General features: G+C 49.2%; 1 protein-coding gene across 4 annotated transcripts in view; it reads right to left on the reverse strand.

Annotated features, from left to right (window-relative positions):
- The window catches only part of LOC142311040 (L-threonine ammonia-lyase-like), a 290,375-nt gene that overhangs the window by 205,076 nt on the left and 69,784 nt on the right, over positions 1-15,515 (reverse strand). For all 4 annotated transcript variants that reach the window (XM_075349048.1, XM_075349046.1, XM_075349047.1 and 1 more), the window contains one exon: positions 3,609-3,725. In XM_075349048.1, coding sequence (XP_075205163.1) covers positions 3,609-3,725 — 117 coding nt within the window. The remainder of the gene's footprint in view (positions 1-3,608; positions 3,726-15,515) is intronic.

Genomic DNA, 15,515 nt, shown 5'->3' on the forward strand with positions numbered 1-15,515 from the left:
ACAATGCCACGGCAGGGAGGAACTCGCAGCAAGGCAGCGATGAAGGAAGTATCCAGGATTCTTCTTTGGGCAGAGAAGCACATCCCCATTATTTCAGCTGTCCATATCCCAGGGGTAGACAACTGGGCCGCAGACTTTCTCAGCAGGCAAGGTCTAGTGGCAGGGGAATGGTCCCTCCACGACGAAGTGTTCCATCAGATCACTCTTCGTTGGGGACTCCCGCGTGTGGACTTCATGGCGTCTTGAATGAACGCCAAATTACGTCCCTTCATATCTCGGTCGAGAGACCCGCTAGCGCTCGGCTCCGACGCCCTAGTCTTTAAATGGTCGCAGTTTCGCCTGCCCTACATCTTCCCTTCGTTTCCTCTCATTCCGAGAGTAATCAAGAAAATCAAGGCGGAGGGAATCCCGGTGATCCTCGTGGCCCCGGACTGGCCCAGGAGAGCCTGGAATCCAGAGCACCTCCAACTTCTCAGCGACATTCCCTGGCGTCTTCCCGACCGCCCGAATCTTCTGTCGCAAGGTCCAATATTCCACCAGAATACAGCACAGCCGCATTTGACGGCGTGGCGCTTGAATCCCTGATTCTAGCCAAATCGGGTCTTTCTTCCAGGGTAGTTCATACCATGCTTAATGCTCGGAAGCCTTCCTCCGCCAGCATTTACCACAGGACCTGGAAGACCTATCTTTTCTGGTGTGATCATCATAATCGGTCGCCCCTGACCTTTTCAATCCCTAATGTTCTTGCTTTTCTGCAAGACGGTCTGGACTCGGGTCTTGCTCTCAGTACCTTTAAAGGACAAGTTTCTGCCTTGTCGATTTTTTTGCAGAACCAGCTGGCTTCTCGCCCTCAGGTCCGTACCTTTCTTCAAGGGGTAGCGCATTTGGTCCCTCCTTATCGCCACCCCTTAGATCCCTAGGATCTGAATCTGGTTCTGGGAGTCCTTCAACTTCCTCCTTTCGAACCTCTGAGAGAAATCTCTCTTCAACGACTGTCTTGGAAAGTTGCCTTTTTAGTCGCTATTACCTCTATCAGGCGAGTGTCCGAACTGGCAGCTCTTTCCTGTCGCTCACCTTACCTGATATTCTATCATGATAAGGTAGTCCTTCGGCCTTCCCCCGCCTTCCTTCCGAGGTCGTATCCTCTTTCCACCTGAGCGAGGACATTGTGTTGCCGTCATTCTGCCCGGCCCTGGTCCACTCCTTTGAGAAAGCTCTTCACACTCTCGATCTTGTCAGGGCTCTGCGGATCTACATTTCCAGAACAGCTTTGTTGCGCAAGTCCGATGCCCTCTTCATCCTCCCAGTAGGACACAAAAAGGGCAACCCGGCGTCTAAATCCACGATTTCTCGATGGATCAGGACTGCTATCTGTGAGGCATACAAAGCACGAGGTGCCGTTCCCCCTCAATCTGTGCGGGCCCACTCTACACGAGCAGTGGGTGCCTCCTGGGCTATCCGCCATCAGGCTTCGGCGGCCCAACTTTGCAAAGCCGCTACCTGTTTCAGTGTGCACACGTTCACAAAATTCTACATTCGCGGATGCTGCTCTTGGAAGACAAGTCCTTCAGGCGGCAGTGGCCCATTTATAAGTGGTCACTGCTCGGTTCTTGACAGTGTTTTGATATGTGTTCACGGCAGTTGCAGTTGTTAGTCAGCTCTTAGTCTGATGTTCTACACTGTTAATAGTTCAGTTCCCACCCAGGGACTGCTTTGGGATGTCCCACTGTCTGTGTCCCCCAATGAAAAGGCGAGAAAGGAAAGGACATTTTTGTGTACTCACCGTAAAATGTCTTTCTTGGAGCCTTTCATTGGGGGACACAGCTCCCGCCCTTGTGGTTTTGGTTGTCCTTTTCCTACTGCTTTTACACCAAACTGAGCTAGTTCCCGCCTAACTGGGGTTAAATTTTGTGGTAGGAGGAGCTAACTCTTTTTTAAACCTAGTGTCAAGCCTCCCCTGGAGACAACATATAACCCACTGTCTGTGTCCCCCAATGAAAGGCTCCAAGAAAGACATTTTACGGTGAGTACACAAAAATGTCCTTTTTTCTTGCCAAAACATGAGTTTTTATATACAGATTTTCTGCACATAAAAACGCAATGTGGGCATATAGCCTGAGTGTTTTTATATACGTGTACAGTGGGGAAAAAAGTATTTAGTCAGCCACCAATTGTGCAAGTTCCCCAATTAAAAAGATGAGAGAGGCCTGTAATTGACATCAGTAGACCACAACTATGAGAGGCAAAATGAGAAAATAAATCCAGAAAATCACCGCGTCTGATTGGCAAGATTTCTTTTGCAAATTATTGTGGAAAATAAGTATTTATTAGTCACCTTAAAACATGCAAGATTTGTTTGTTTTATACAGTTTTAGAATAAAAATCATTTTTATTGACATTTGGTAATCCCAAAAAGCTCTTCCACCACTTTTCTTTCTTCTTCCTCATAATTGGTTTATAGTTGAGAGTACAGTTGAGGACCAGAGATGAGGGGACCCGTGGAAATTCAGGTTTGACAATTTCACACGGACTTGAAAAAAATGTTTGGTTCTGGAACTGAACTTGACCCAGACTTGACCCCAGATGCTGAGCCCCATACTAGGCAATGGGGACCAGAATATCTGTGATTGAAAAATATCTGTAAAATGGTCATAATAAGGGCTAGGGGGATACAAAAGACAAAATGGGGGTACGAGCAGGACAGTTATTCCTACCCTGTTTCCCAAAAGATAACACACCAGTAAGACTCTTTTCTGAGCCCTTTTCTTCCCCGCTCATTTAATTTCATGAATAATAACTGCTTCCCCCACCGGTGATTGGTTGCAGACTGCTATACATGCCTTCCACCCTCTGTATCTGTGATTGGTTGCAGAGCAGTTTGCTGTATTGTAGTGTAAAAATAAATTAATAGTAAAATATTATTTGGTTGTCAAAAATAGAGAGGATCCCACTCCGTTTTTTTTTTAATTATTTTAATAATTCATTTAAATAAATGGTGCGGGGCCCTCTCTCAGTTTTGATAACCAGCCAAGGTTAAGCTAACATCTTATGGATGTGCCCATTATGGGACAGCTGCGGGATGGTATTTTTAAGCTGGTAGAGGCCAAAAACCAGGAGCTTTCCCAACCGGATAATACCAGCCCCCAGAAGTCTGCTTTAGCTTGGTTGGTTATAAAAAATAGGGGGAACCACAAGCAGTTTTTTTAAAATTATTTAAATATATTTAAAAAAATGGCGTATGGCCAACATCCCAGTGACTCATGGAAACTGGGGCCTGCTGTAGTGATGTCAGTTCCAAAGGAAGTTGACGTGGCATCACCAGACATTAGAGGTCACAGAGCCAAGGGGGTCATGCGATGAGGATGAGCGGTCCACAATAGCGCCACTCACAGGCAGAATTGGTAACACAAGGTATTTGAGGGAAACCTTGTTTCTCAACATAATATCGATGTGGCCAGTAATGAAAACGTGTGAACCACCCCTTTAAGGATGTAATAAAGGAGTATAATCTCACAATAGCTCACATCAACAAGCTGTCTCTTCTTACTTTTAGTTTGACCTTGCTATAAAAATAAAGAAAATGCATTAATTCTAGAATCAGACTGTACCTCATTGAGCGATGAGAGAAGGTACAGAACACCTCTCTCTTTCACCGATCCTGTATACTGTAGATATTCCTTCTTCAGGTAAATGTCTATCCCATATTGCTTTGAAATCCTTGAATACTGAAAAAAACATCATATGGGAAAAGAAGATGAGTTGTCGGTTTCAAGTCTTTCAAAAGAATGCACATATAGCCCCGCACATAAAGAATTAGTCAGACTTACAAAGAGGTGGCTCTTCCATGGCACAAGTAAGGAGTGTATAAATTTATTCTTAGTTTGGATGCTAATGTGATCCAAAAGTATTCCTGTCCCATATAAGTACGGTATGTTAATATTATAAAATGTATGGCTTGTTACATTGTAAGATTCAAGGTGCTTGTTTGGTGAAGCATATACCTACCTATAAGTGTCCTAGCAGTAGGTATCTTCTGGGTGCTTAAAAGCAGCAAAAGCATAGCAGGAATAGAAGAATATGTAGAATAACAAAAAGGGAATGTGCACACATTGAATATTTGGATACAGAAATTTCTGCACCATTTCTGCATCTTTTGGTAAGAAAAATGCAGCTGCAAAAACACATTTTACCTCATTTTTAATGTATTTTTGCACGTGTTTTTCTAGCATTTTTGGACACTAATTAATGGTATAGATATAGGTAATAGATAGAAATAGATATAGACTGACAGATATATAGACATACAAACATATAGACAGACAGGCATATAGACCTAAAGTTGCACAACCAGCCAACATATAGTAAAATTGTACCCTGCAATTGGACAGCTTTTTATGCTTAAATAAATAAATAAATAAATAAACAATGTGTGGTCTCCCCTATTTTTGATAAGCAAATATAAAGGAGAAAGCTGCAGGCTGATATAATCAGGCTGAGAAGGTCCACGGTTATTGGACCCTTCAAGCCTAAAAATACCAGCCTTCAGCCACCCAAGAAGTGGCGCATCACATTAGATGGGTCAATTCTGGTGCTTTTTGTTGGCTCTTTCTGATTGTCCTGTTGCAGTGGCAATCGGGCTAATAGTTTTTAGGGTTGATGTCAGTTATGTAGTGTCATCTGTGTCAGTAATGGATAGGTGTCTATTAGACACTCCTATTACTAACTCAGTATGTAAAAAGAAAAAAAAAACACACACAAAAATAGTTTATTTAATTAAACACTCCCCCACACTTAACCTGGTTCAGCATTTTATATAAAAAATACAACCCATGTAGATTTAATGTAGTCCAGGGAAAACAATTAAGTCCAGGGAAAACAATGTAGTCCAGAAATGGAAACATGAAAGACATAGAAAGAGAGAAAAACAAGACACTGTCCCTAGTTCACCATTTTATTAGAAAGCAAAGTTCCCAAGTAAAAACGTAGTCCAGCAGGTTCCCACGACATTCTTTGATTTCCTAGCACAAAAGCTATGGAGCCTCAGAATGAGACTCCATAGACTTTGAGCAGCAGTCAAAATCCCGCGAAACCTGGGATCTTGATGACCGGTGACATGGAGAGTCCACAGTACTTGGTCGAAATTCCTGGACTACTTGGATCTGCATGTTTTTTTTAAATAAAATGGTGAACCAGGGAGAGTGTAGGGGAGTGTTTATTTAAATAAACTAGTTTTGTGTTGTTTTTTTTTCTTTTTACTTACTGGGTTTGAAATAGGGGTGTCTGATAGGCACCTCTCCCTTAGTAACACCAGGACTTGATGCCAGCTGACACTACACAGCTGACATCAACCCCAAAAAAACATTACTCTGATTTCCACCACACCAGGGCAATTGGTGAAGCACCAGAATTGGCGCATCTAATGTGATGTACCACTTCTGGAATGGCTGGTATTGTTAGGCTGGGAAGGGTCCAATAACCATGGACCTTCTCAGCCTGATTATATCAGCCCGCACCTGTCAATTTTACCTTTGATGGCTATCAAAAATAGGGGGGACCCTCACAACATTTTTTTCCATCATTTATTTATTTAACCATAAAAAGCTGTTCAAGAAGCTCCACAGAGTGCAATTTTATTATATGTCTATTTCTCTCTGTATCGTACTCGCAGTCACTCTGTCTGTCGCATTCTCTGTCTATTACTGTCTATTATCTATCTCTATAGATCTGACAGAAAAAAAATACTGTTTTCCAATGATTTGCGTAAAAATCCTTTATTGGTACATCAATTCAAAGAGATATACATATTAAAACCATTTAAAAAGAGAAAATAAGGGAATGTAGAGGATGCAAAAAAAGACATAGGGCACAATAACAAATCATTGTTGTCTGAATAAAAAAAAATCAGATTGGTTGTATTAATGACATTTAAATAAAGGATGGTAGTGTGAGGTACAGGATTATAAGGTAAACATATATCTATAAAGACAAAGAAAAGTAAACATGGTGTGTGTGAAAATTTGCTCCAAGGTGTGAAAGTATTGGAGTCCCACAAACAGATAATAAAGCAAGGGGAAAGAAATGAGCAGACCGAGATGCAAAATCACATAACAACCACACATAATTATTATATGTTTAATACACCTGTAAACAATACAGAACAGTTACCATATGAATGTGCCCCAGGGACGCCCAGAGGCCATTTGACACTCATATTGACACTTAGGTTTTTATTATCTATTTGGCCTATCTCTATAGCATTCACTGCTGTCTAAAAACGCATGCAAAAAGCAAGAAAAATGCAGCAAATATGCAGCAAATCTGAAATTATTTTATACCTGCATTTTTATAGCTCTTTTGAAGTGAAAGGGTGAAAAAACGCGACAAAAATGCTGAAGGAATTGACATGCTGCAGATTATTTTCTGCAACAAATCTGCGCAAAGTCACAAATAAACAATGTGTGAAGACACTTCAGGACTCTCAATGATTTTGCTGGAAATAGGATTCTGTGACGCCCTGAACTAGCCAGGTAGTCACAGGTAGACCCCCTGCACAAACACCAACCCCTAAAAAGGTGTAACCAGCCAACCTAAAAAACCCTGAGTCACCCCTCTCAGGTCTTGACATTCACACCCGGGGGCGGAGCCAGGCAGTTGGCCACGCCCTCCGAGGAGTTCGGATAGCCTGAGGCGGGAAAAACACAAACAGATCAGTTAGGGAGTAGAGGAGAGTAGTAGCACTGTGTCAACGTCTGTCAGGGATCTGTGTGGGAGCCCACATACCCTGTAACCAGGAGGCAGATGGTGGTTGCCGCCTGCAGGAGCTGGGAAGACGATTGGTGGAACCATAAGGGACCGGGACAGGGTAGTGGCCCGCCGGTACCGATTCGGGGAGCCAACTGGAAACCGGAGCACCAGGAGCGGTACTGAGACCCAGAACGAGATCCAGAAGCCACTGGACCACGCCGAATTCACTGATTGACGTCTGGACCTTAGGTCCTTTCCCGTCCCAAGACCTGAAAGACGGCAACAGCCCACCGAGGGGGATAGAAAGCCACCACACAGGCAGAGAGATCCCACGGGCCAGCGCCTGCGGGCAAATGGGTTCCCATACACACATAAAGCCGGGGAGCGGACTACAGTTGCTGAAGCATAGGCAGTCAAGTTCTACCACAGAGGTGCAGGAGAAAGGCGGGAACCACCAACCTGAGAAATGGGCAAAGCGCAGCCGGCTGCGGGCACCGACCACTATGCTTTTTGGTTTACCAGAGACTCCGGTGTATCTGTCATAGTGAGTACAACAGTGCCCTCGGGCCGCGCACCGCACCACACCATCTTGCCTGCACCTCACAACCACCGGGCCCCGGGACCATCACCCCCTGCCCACGGAGGGGTCAACACCAGGCTGCATAACACTATCCCCGGGAGCCTAGTTACCAGCAGCGGTGGTGTCCACATTAACCCCAACCCGTGGGTAGCATCACGAACTTACATCCCTAAATGCCACGGCCTCGGCCGTGAACCTTCCCCACTGAAATCCCTACACATAGTGTGTCGCCCAGGGACAAGGGGTACTCAGATCCGGGCCACGGGGTCACTTCTGTGGGTATCACGGTGGCGTGACCCGGTCTGTGATCCCAGGCTCCACAGTAAGAAGGGGATTAGGTAAGGGAGTTTGTCCGTGACGCCACCCGTGGTGTGCGGTGAGGTAACGGAGCACCGCCGCTGCCGGTTAATGGATCCCGGGGATGGTGGTGGGCAGCAAGGTGGAGATTTCCCTCCCCGGGTAGGGTGTTGGTGTCCCGGGACCCCGGTGAGGTGGTGCAGGGAGGAGATGGAGACGGTCTGAGAGCTGTGCATCCGGTTGGACCGGGGGATGTTGTTACTCACAGTTCGCTTTGCAAGAAAATTCACACAGAGTCAGGAATTAACCAGAAACTGCCGGAGTCCGCAGCCTTCGGTACGGAGCGTGTTAGTGTCCCACACATGGTGCAGCAGCCCCTGTTCTTTCCCTGCAGCCAGGTGCCTCTCTCTCCACTCTCTTCCTCTTTCTCCTCAGCCAGGAACGGGGAGTCCACTCCCCTGCAGTGATCCAGGTCACCCTAGGTACCGGTGGGCCGCTACCCTGCCCCGGCTACCTCTGGCCCCTTCCTCACTAACAGCCTGTCCCGGCCCTTTCGGAGCACGCTTCTGTAGCAGCCTGGGAGCTACAACTCCAGACTCCTCTCCTGTCTCCCTCTCCACACACTCTGCTCCAGCCCCTCCCCTCCTGCTCTGTTTTGTTCTTACACTGGGGGATGTGGTTTGCCCTGCTGCACTGGTGTGGGATCAGGTTACCAAGGAGGATTAACTCTTTCTGTGACAACCTGGCTTTGCCAGGGCATCACACACCGCCTTGGTAAAACACAGCCCGTCCTCGGGCTGTCTGGGCACCAACATTTATTGAAACTGGAAAAAGGAAAAATCAACACATTACAATCATACATCTTCCCACATCGGGAGGTACCTTTTCTTAAACTCTAAACTGTTCTGCCGCCCCCACCTGCTGTGCAGATGGCCTCCTCCGGGAACTTGACGCTCAACAGGGGTGACAGTCCATAAAACAGTCAACTTAAAACTGGCGGGTAGCCGTCCATGCTCCACTACAACGGTCACTGCCGCCACTCCCAGTACGGGGCACGGGTTCCATGCTCTGCCTCCTGCTCAGAAGCCAGGCCCACTTGGATGCCCTCGGCGCCGTCTACAACCGGCCTCGCTAACTGCCGAGGGCTCCATCTCTCACTGGCCGGCTCCTCCTCTCTGCAGGTGCACTCCGGCTGCTCCACAGCAGTGACGGGGTACCTGGGAGCGGCTGGCGCCACATCTGGGGCAGACTTCCAATCGGGTGCCACCTCCATTGCGGCCGGGCGGACTGCCGGAGCCGGGTAAGATGTCATCGGGGTTTGCGGCTCGCTTGTCCAGGAAAGGAATTAGGCAAAGTCCTGGCGTCCCTGCCTTTACAGTCCTGGTCACATGAACTGCAGTTCCTTCCTACTGCTCCCCCTTGGTACTCGGGAGCAGTCCTTCTAGCAACTTTTTAAAGTTTTCCTTTCGCTTCCGGTCCTCCGGAGCTTCACTTCCGCCTGCGTTCTCAGGGGGCGGAGCCTCTTTTTCGCGCCCACTGCTTGGGGAAGAAGGCGCTGGGCGGGAGATTTTCGCGCCCAAAATGGCGGCAAAGATGGCGACAGTCAAAAATTTTGCAGCGGAGCACCGCTGACAGTCCAGAACAAGGTGCACTTCCTCCAGGTAACTGGATGGGTTCGATCCTGTTTGTGACGCCAAAATGTGTCGCCCAGGGACAAGGGGTACTCAGATCCAGGCCACGGGGTCACTTCTGTGGGTATCACGGTGGCGTGACCCGGTCTGTGATCCCAGGCTCCACAGTAAGAAGGGGATTAGGTAAGGGAGATTGTCCGTGACGCCACCCGTGGTGTGCGGTGAGGTAACGGAGCACCGCCGCTGCCGGTTAATGGATCCCGGGGATGGTGGTGGGCAGCAAGGTGGTGATTTCCCTCCCCGGGTAGGGTGTTGGTGTCCCGGGACCCCGGTGAGGTGGTGCAGGGAGGAGATGGAGACGGTCTGAGAGCTGTGCATCCGGTTGGACCGGGGGATGTTGTTACTCACAGTTCGCTTTGCAAGAAAATTCACACAGAGTCAGGAATTAACCAGAAACTGCCGGAGTCTGCAGCCTTCGGTACGGAGCGTGTTAGTGTCCCACACATGGTGCAGCAGCCCCTGTTCTTTCCCTGCAGCCAGGTGCCTCTCTCTCCACTCTCTTCCTCTTTCTCCTCAGCCAGGAACGGGGAGTCCACTCCCCTGCAGTGATCCAGGTCACCCTAGGTACCGGTGGGCCGCTACCCTGCCCCGGCTACCTCTGGCCCCTTCCTCACTAACAGCCTGTCCCGGCCCTTTCGGAGCACGCTTCTGTAGCAGCCTGGGAGCTACAACTCCAGACTCCTCTCCTGTCTCCCTCTCCACACACTCTGCTCCAGCCCCTCCCCTCCTGCTCTGTTTTGTTCTTACACTGGGGGATGTGGTTTGCCCTGCTGCACTGGTGTGGGATCAGGTTACCAAGGAGGATTAACTCTTTCTGTGACAACCTGGCTTTGCCAGGGCATCACACACCGCCTTGGTAAAACACAGCCCGTCCTCGGGCTGTCTGGGCACCAACATTTATTGAAACTGGAAAAAGGAAAAATCAACACATTACAATCATACATCTTCCCACATCGGGAGGTACCTTTTCTTAAACTCTAAACTGTTCTGCCGCCCCCACCTGCTGTGCAGATGGCCTCCTCCGGGAACTTGACGCTCAACAGGGGTGACAGTCCATAAAACAGTCAACTTAAAACTGGCGGGTAGCCGTCCATGCTCCACTACAACGGTCGCTGCCGCCACTCCCAGTACGGGGCACGGGTTCCGTGCTCTGCCTCCTGCTCAGAAGCCAGGCCCACTTGGATGCCCTCGGCGCCGTCTACAACCGGCCTCGCTAACTGCCGAGGGCTCCATCTCTCACTGGTCGGCTCCTCCTCTCTGCAGGTGCACTCCGGCTGCTCCACAGCAGTGACGGGGTACCTGGGAGCGGCTGGCGCCACATCTGGGGCAGACTTCCAATCGGGTGCCACCTCCGTTGCGGCCGGGCGGACTGCCGGAGCCGGGTAAGATGTCATCGGGGTTTGCGGCTCGCTTGTCCAGGAAAGGAATTAGGCAAAGTCCTGGCGTCCCTGCCTTTACAGTCCTGGTCACATGAACTGCAGTTCCTTCCTACTGCTCCCCCTTGGTACTCGGGAGCAGTCCTTCTAGCAACTTTTTAAAGTTTTCCTTTCGCTTCCGGTCCTCCGGAGCTTCACTTCCGCCTGCGTTCTCAGGGGGCGGAGCCTCTTTTTCGCGCCCACTGCTTGGGGAAGAAGGCGCTGGGCGGGAGATTTTCGCGCCCAAAATGGCGTCAAAGATGGCGACAGTCAAAAATTTTGCAGCGGAGCACCGCTGACAGTCCAGAACAAGGTGCACTTCCTCCAGGTAACTGGATGGGTTCGATCCTGTTTGTGACGCCAAAATGTGTCGCCCAGGGACAAGGGGTACTCAGATCCAGGCCACGGGGTCACTTCTGTGGGTATCACGGTGGCGTGACCCGGTCTGTGATCCCAGGCTCCACAGTAAGAAGGGGATTAGGTAAGGGAGATTGTCCGTGACGCCACCCGTGGTGTGCGGTGAGGTAACGGAGCACCGCCGCTGCCGGTTAATGGATCCCGGGGATGGTGGTGGGCAGCAAGGTGGTGATTTCCCTCCCCGGGTAGGGTGTTGGTGTCCCGGGACCCCGGTGAGGTGGTGCAGGGAGGAGATGGAGACGGTCTGAGAGCTGTGCATCCGGTTGGACCGGGGGATGTTGTTACTCACAGTTCGCTTTGCAAGAAAATTCACACAGAGTCAGGAATTAACCAGAAACTGCCGGAGTCCGCAGCCTTCGGTACGGAGCGTGTTAGTGTCCCACACATGGTGCAGCAGCCCCTGTTCTTTCCCTGCAGCCAGGTGCCTCTCTCTCCACTCTCTTCCTCTTTCTCCTCAGCCAGGAACGGGGAGTCCACTCCCCTGCAGTGATCCGGGTCACCCTAGGTACCGGCGGGCCGCTACCCTGCCCCGGCTACCTCTGGCCCCTTCCTCACTAACAGCCTGTCCCGGCCCTTTCGGAGCACGCTTCTGTAGCAGCCTGGGAGCTACAACTCCAGACTCCTCTCCTGTCTCCCTCTCCACACACTCTGCTCCAGCCCCTCCCCTCCTGCTCTGTTTTGTTCTTACACTGGGGGATGTGGTTTGCCCTGCTGCACTGGTGTGGGATCAGGTTACCAAGGAGGATTAACTCTTTCTGTGACAACCTGGCTTTGCCAGGGCATCACACACCGCCTTGGTAAAACACAGCCCGTCCTCGGGCTGTCTGGGCACCAACATTTATTGAAACTGGAAAAAGGAAAAATCAACACATTACAATCATACATCTTCCCACATCGGGAGGTACCTTTTCTTAAACTCTAAACTGTTCTGCCCCCCCACCTGCTGTGCAGATGGCCTCCTCCGGGAACTTGACGCTCAACAGTGGTGACAGTCCATAAAACAGTCAACTTAAAACTGGCGGGTAGCCGTCCATGCTCCACTACAACGGTTGCTGCCGCCACTCCCAGTACGGGGCACGGGTTCCGTGCTCTGCCTCCTGCTCAGAAGCCAGGCCCACTTGGATGCCCTCGGCGCCGTCTACAACCGGCCTCGCTAACTGCCGAGGGCTCCATCTCTCACTGGCCGGCTCCTCCTCTCTGCAGGTGCACTCCGGCTGCTCCACAGCAGTGACGGGGTACCTGGGAGCGGCTGGCGCCACATCTGGGGCAGACTTCCAATCGGGTGCCACCTCCGTTGCGGCCGGGCGGACTGCCGGAGCCGGGTAAGATGTCATCGGGGTTTGCGGCTCGCTTGTCCAGGAAAGGAATTAGGCAAAGTCCTGGCGTCCCTGCCTTTACAGTCCTGGTCACATGAACTGCAGTTCCTTCCTACTGCTCCCCCTTGGTACTCGGGAGCAGTCCTTCTAGCAACTTTTTAAAGTTTTCCTTTCGCTTCCGGTCCTCCAGAGCTTCACTTCCGCCTGCGTTCTCAGGGGGCGGAGCCTCTTTTTCGCGCCCACTGCTTGGGGAAGAAGGCGCTGGGCGGGAGATTTTTGCGCCCAAAATGGTGGCAAAGATGGCGACAGTCAAAAATTTTGCAGCGGAGCACCGCTGACAGTCCAGAACAAGGTGCACTTCCTCCAGGTAACTGGATGGGTTCGATCCTGTTTGTGACGCCAAAATGTGTCGCCCAGGGACAAGGGGTACTCAGATCCAGGCCACGGGGTCACTTCTGTGGGTATCACGGTGGCGTGACCCGGTCTGTGATCCCAGGCTCCACAGTAAGAAGGGGATTAGGTAAGGGAGATTGTCCGTGACGCCACCCGTGGTGTGCGGTGAGGTAACGGAGCACCGCCGCTGCCGGTTAATGGATCCCGGGGATGGTGGTGGGCAGCAAGGTGGTGATTTCCCTCCCCGGGTAGGGTGTTGGTGTCCCGGGACCCCGGTGAGGTGGTGCAGGGAGGAGATGGAGACGGTCTGAGAGCTGTGCATCCGGTTGGACCGGGGGATGTTGTTACTCACAGTTCGCTTTGCAAGAAAATTCACACAGAGTCAGGAATTAACCAGAAACTGCCGGAGTCCGCAGCCTTCGGTACGGAGCGTGTTAGTGTCCCACACATGGTGCAGCAGCCCCTGTTGTTTCCCTGCAGCCAGGTGCCTCTCTCTCCACTCTCTTCCTCTTTCTCCTCAGCCAGGAACGGGGAGTCCACTCCCCTGCAGTGATCCGGGTCACCCTAGGTACCGGCGGGCCGCTACCCTGCCCCGGCTACCTCTGGCCCCTTCCTCACTAACAGCCTGTCCCGGCCCTTTCGGAGCACGCTTCTGTAGCAGCCTGGGAGCTACAACTCCAGACTCCTCTCCTGTCTCCCTCTCCACACACTCTGCTCCAGCCCCTCCCCTCCTGCTCTGTTTTGTTCTTACACTGGGGGATGTGGTTTGTCCTGCTGCACTGGTGTGGGATCAGGTTACCAAGGAGGATTAACTCTTTCTGTGACAACCTGGCTTTGCCAGGGCGTCACAATAGCGCCAGCTTCCCTTCAGAGTGACGTGACCCCCGGGTCCGGGAGGAGCTTGAGCCACCTACCGACGAGCACGGATCCGAGCGGCTCGGCAGCTGGTCGAGCCCCGGGGCGGTACAATTCCATTCAAGTTTTGTAACAAATCTGCACTCAAATATTCATCAACAAACATGATAAAAATGCAATGAGTGCACAAAGCCCAAGAATCACCCAAGTCCTATCTTCCAATAGAGCAAAAAAAAAAACCTACGTAGCTATTTTATGAGATCAGTAATCTAAATACACTGTGTGCAGAATTATTAGGCAACTTGTATTTTAGAGGATTTTTTTTATTATTGATCAACAACTATGTTCTCAATCAACTCAAAAGACTCATAAATATCAAAGCTTAATATTTTTGGAAGTTGGAGTGGTTTTTTTTTTAGATTTGGCTATCTTAGAAGGATTTCTGTTTGTGCAGGTAACTATTACTGCGCAGAATTATTAGGCAACTTAATAAAAACCAAATATATTCCCATCTCACGTGTTTATTTTCACTAGGTAAACCAATATAAATGCACAGGTAAGGTAAGATATACTGACCAGGAAATCTAGATATAATTTGATTGTTTGGTCATCAAGATTGTTATGCTCCATGCTCCAGCATGGTTAAATAGCTGTCATGTAAACTTAATTGACACTCAGCTGAACAACTCTTTGCGTATAATATCTGGTGCTATTAGACCTACACCTGTTCACTGGTTACCTGTGCTGGGTCATATCGCACCCGCAAATCTAAGAAGACAAAAGCTCCTACTTAAAGTGTACACTAAAGTAGTGAATAATGAAAAACTTCCAATACACCAAAATATCAGAGATGTTACAATACAACGATTGAAATCAAGACATCCACCCATCCAAACTGCAATCACCTTGCATGAACAAAACTTCAATTTAGAGGAGAAATGGCGAGAACTTTGGGTCAATGTAGTAGAAGGTGATCCCCAAATGTTCCCTAATTTACAAAACCCTCCACCAGGCTTCAATCTACTACGGAAAACATGGGTTACTCTAAATCGTATCAGAACAAACTTTGGCGTCTGTGCAGATTTTATGTATAAGTGGGGAAAATATGACTCTCCGACCTGTGACTGTGGAGCAGATCGTCAAACTATCCAGCACATTGTTGAGGAGTGCCCCCTGAGATCCTACCATGGTGACAAGAAGGATTTCTATATTGTAAATGATAACGCTATTGCATATATAGAAAATCTTGATATTCAAATTTGATTTTTATCCTGTTGATATTTTTCAATCACTGTCTATTGTCTGGTGTTTATTTTTATATGATGGTAAGATATACGTTCATACGATTAAATAAATAAATAAATGCACAAAATTTAGAAATAAACATTTCTGACATGCAAAAACAAAACCAACAAATAAGTGACCAATATAGCCACCTTTCTTTATGATGACACTCAACAGTCTACCATCCATAGATTCTGTCAGTTGCTTGATCTGTTTACGATCAACATTGCGTGCAGCAGCCACCACAGCCTCCCAGACACTGTTCCAAGAGGTGTACTGTTTTCCCTCTCTGTAGATCTTATAATGACATTTTATGAGGGACCACAGGTTCTCTATGGGGATCAGATCAAGTGAACAAGGGGGCCATGTTATTATTTTTTCATCTTTTAGACCTTTATTGGCCAGCCACGCTGTGGAATAGTTGGATGCATGTGATGGAGCATTGTCTTGCATGAAAATCATGTTTTTCTTGAACAATACCGACTTCTTCCTGTACCACTGCTTGAAGAAGTTGTCTTCCAGA

Source organism: Anomaloglossus baeobatrachus, chromosome 5 (assembly GCF_048569485.1).
Source record: "Anomaloglossus baeobatrachus isolate aAnoBae1 chromosome 5, aAnoBae1.hap1, whole genome shotgun sequence".
Classification (NCBI taxonomy): Eukaryota; Metazoa; Chordata; class Amphibia; order Anura; family Aromobatidae; genus Anomaloglossus; species Anomaloglossus baeobatrachus.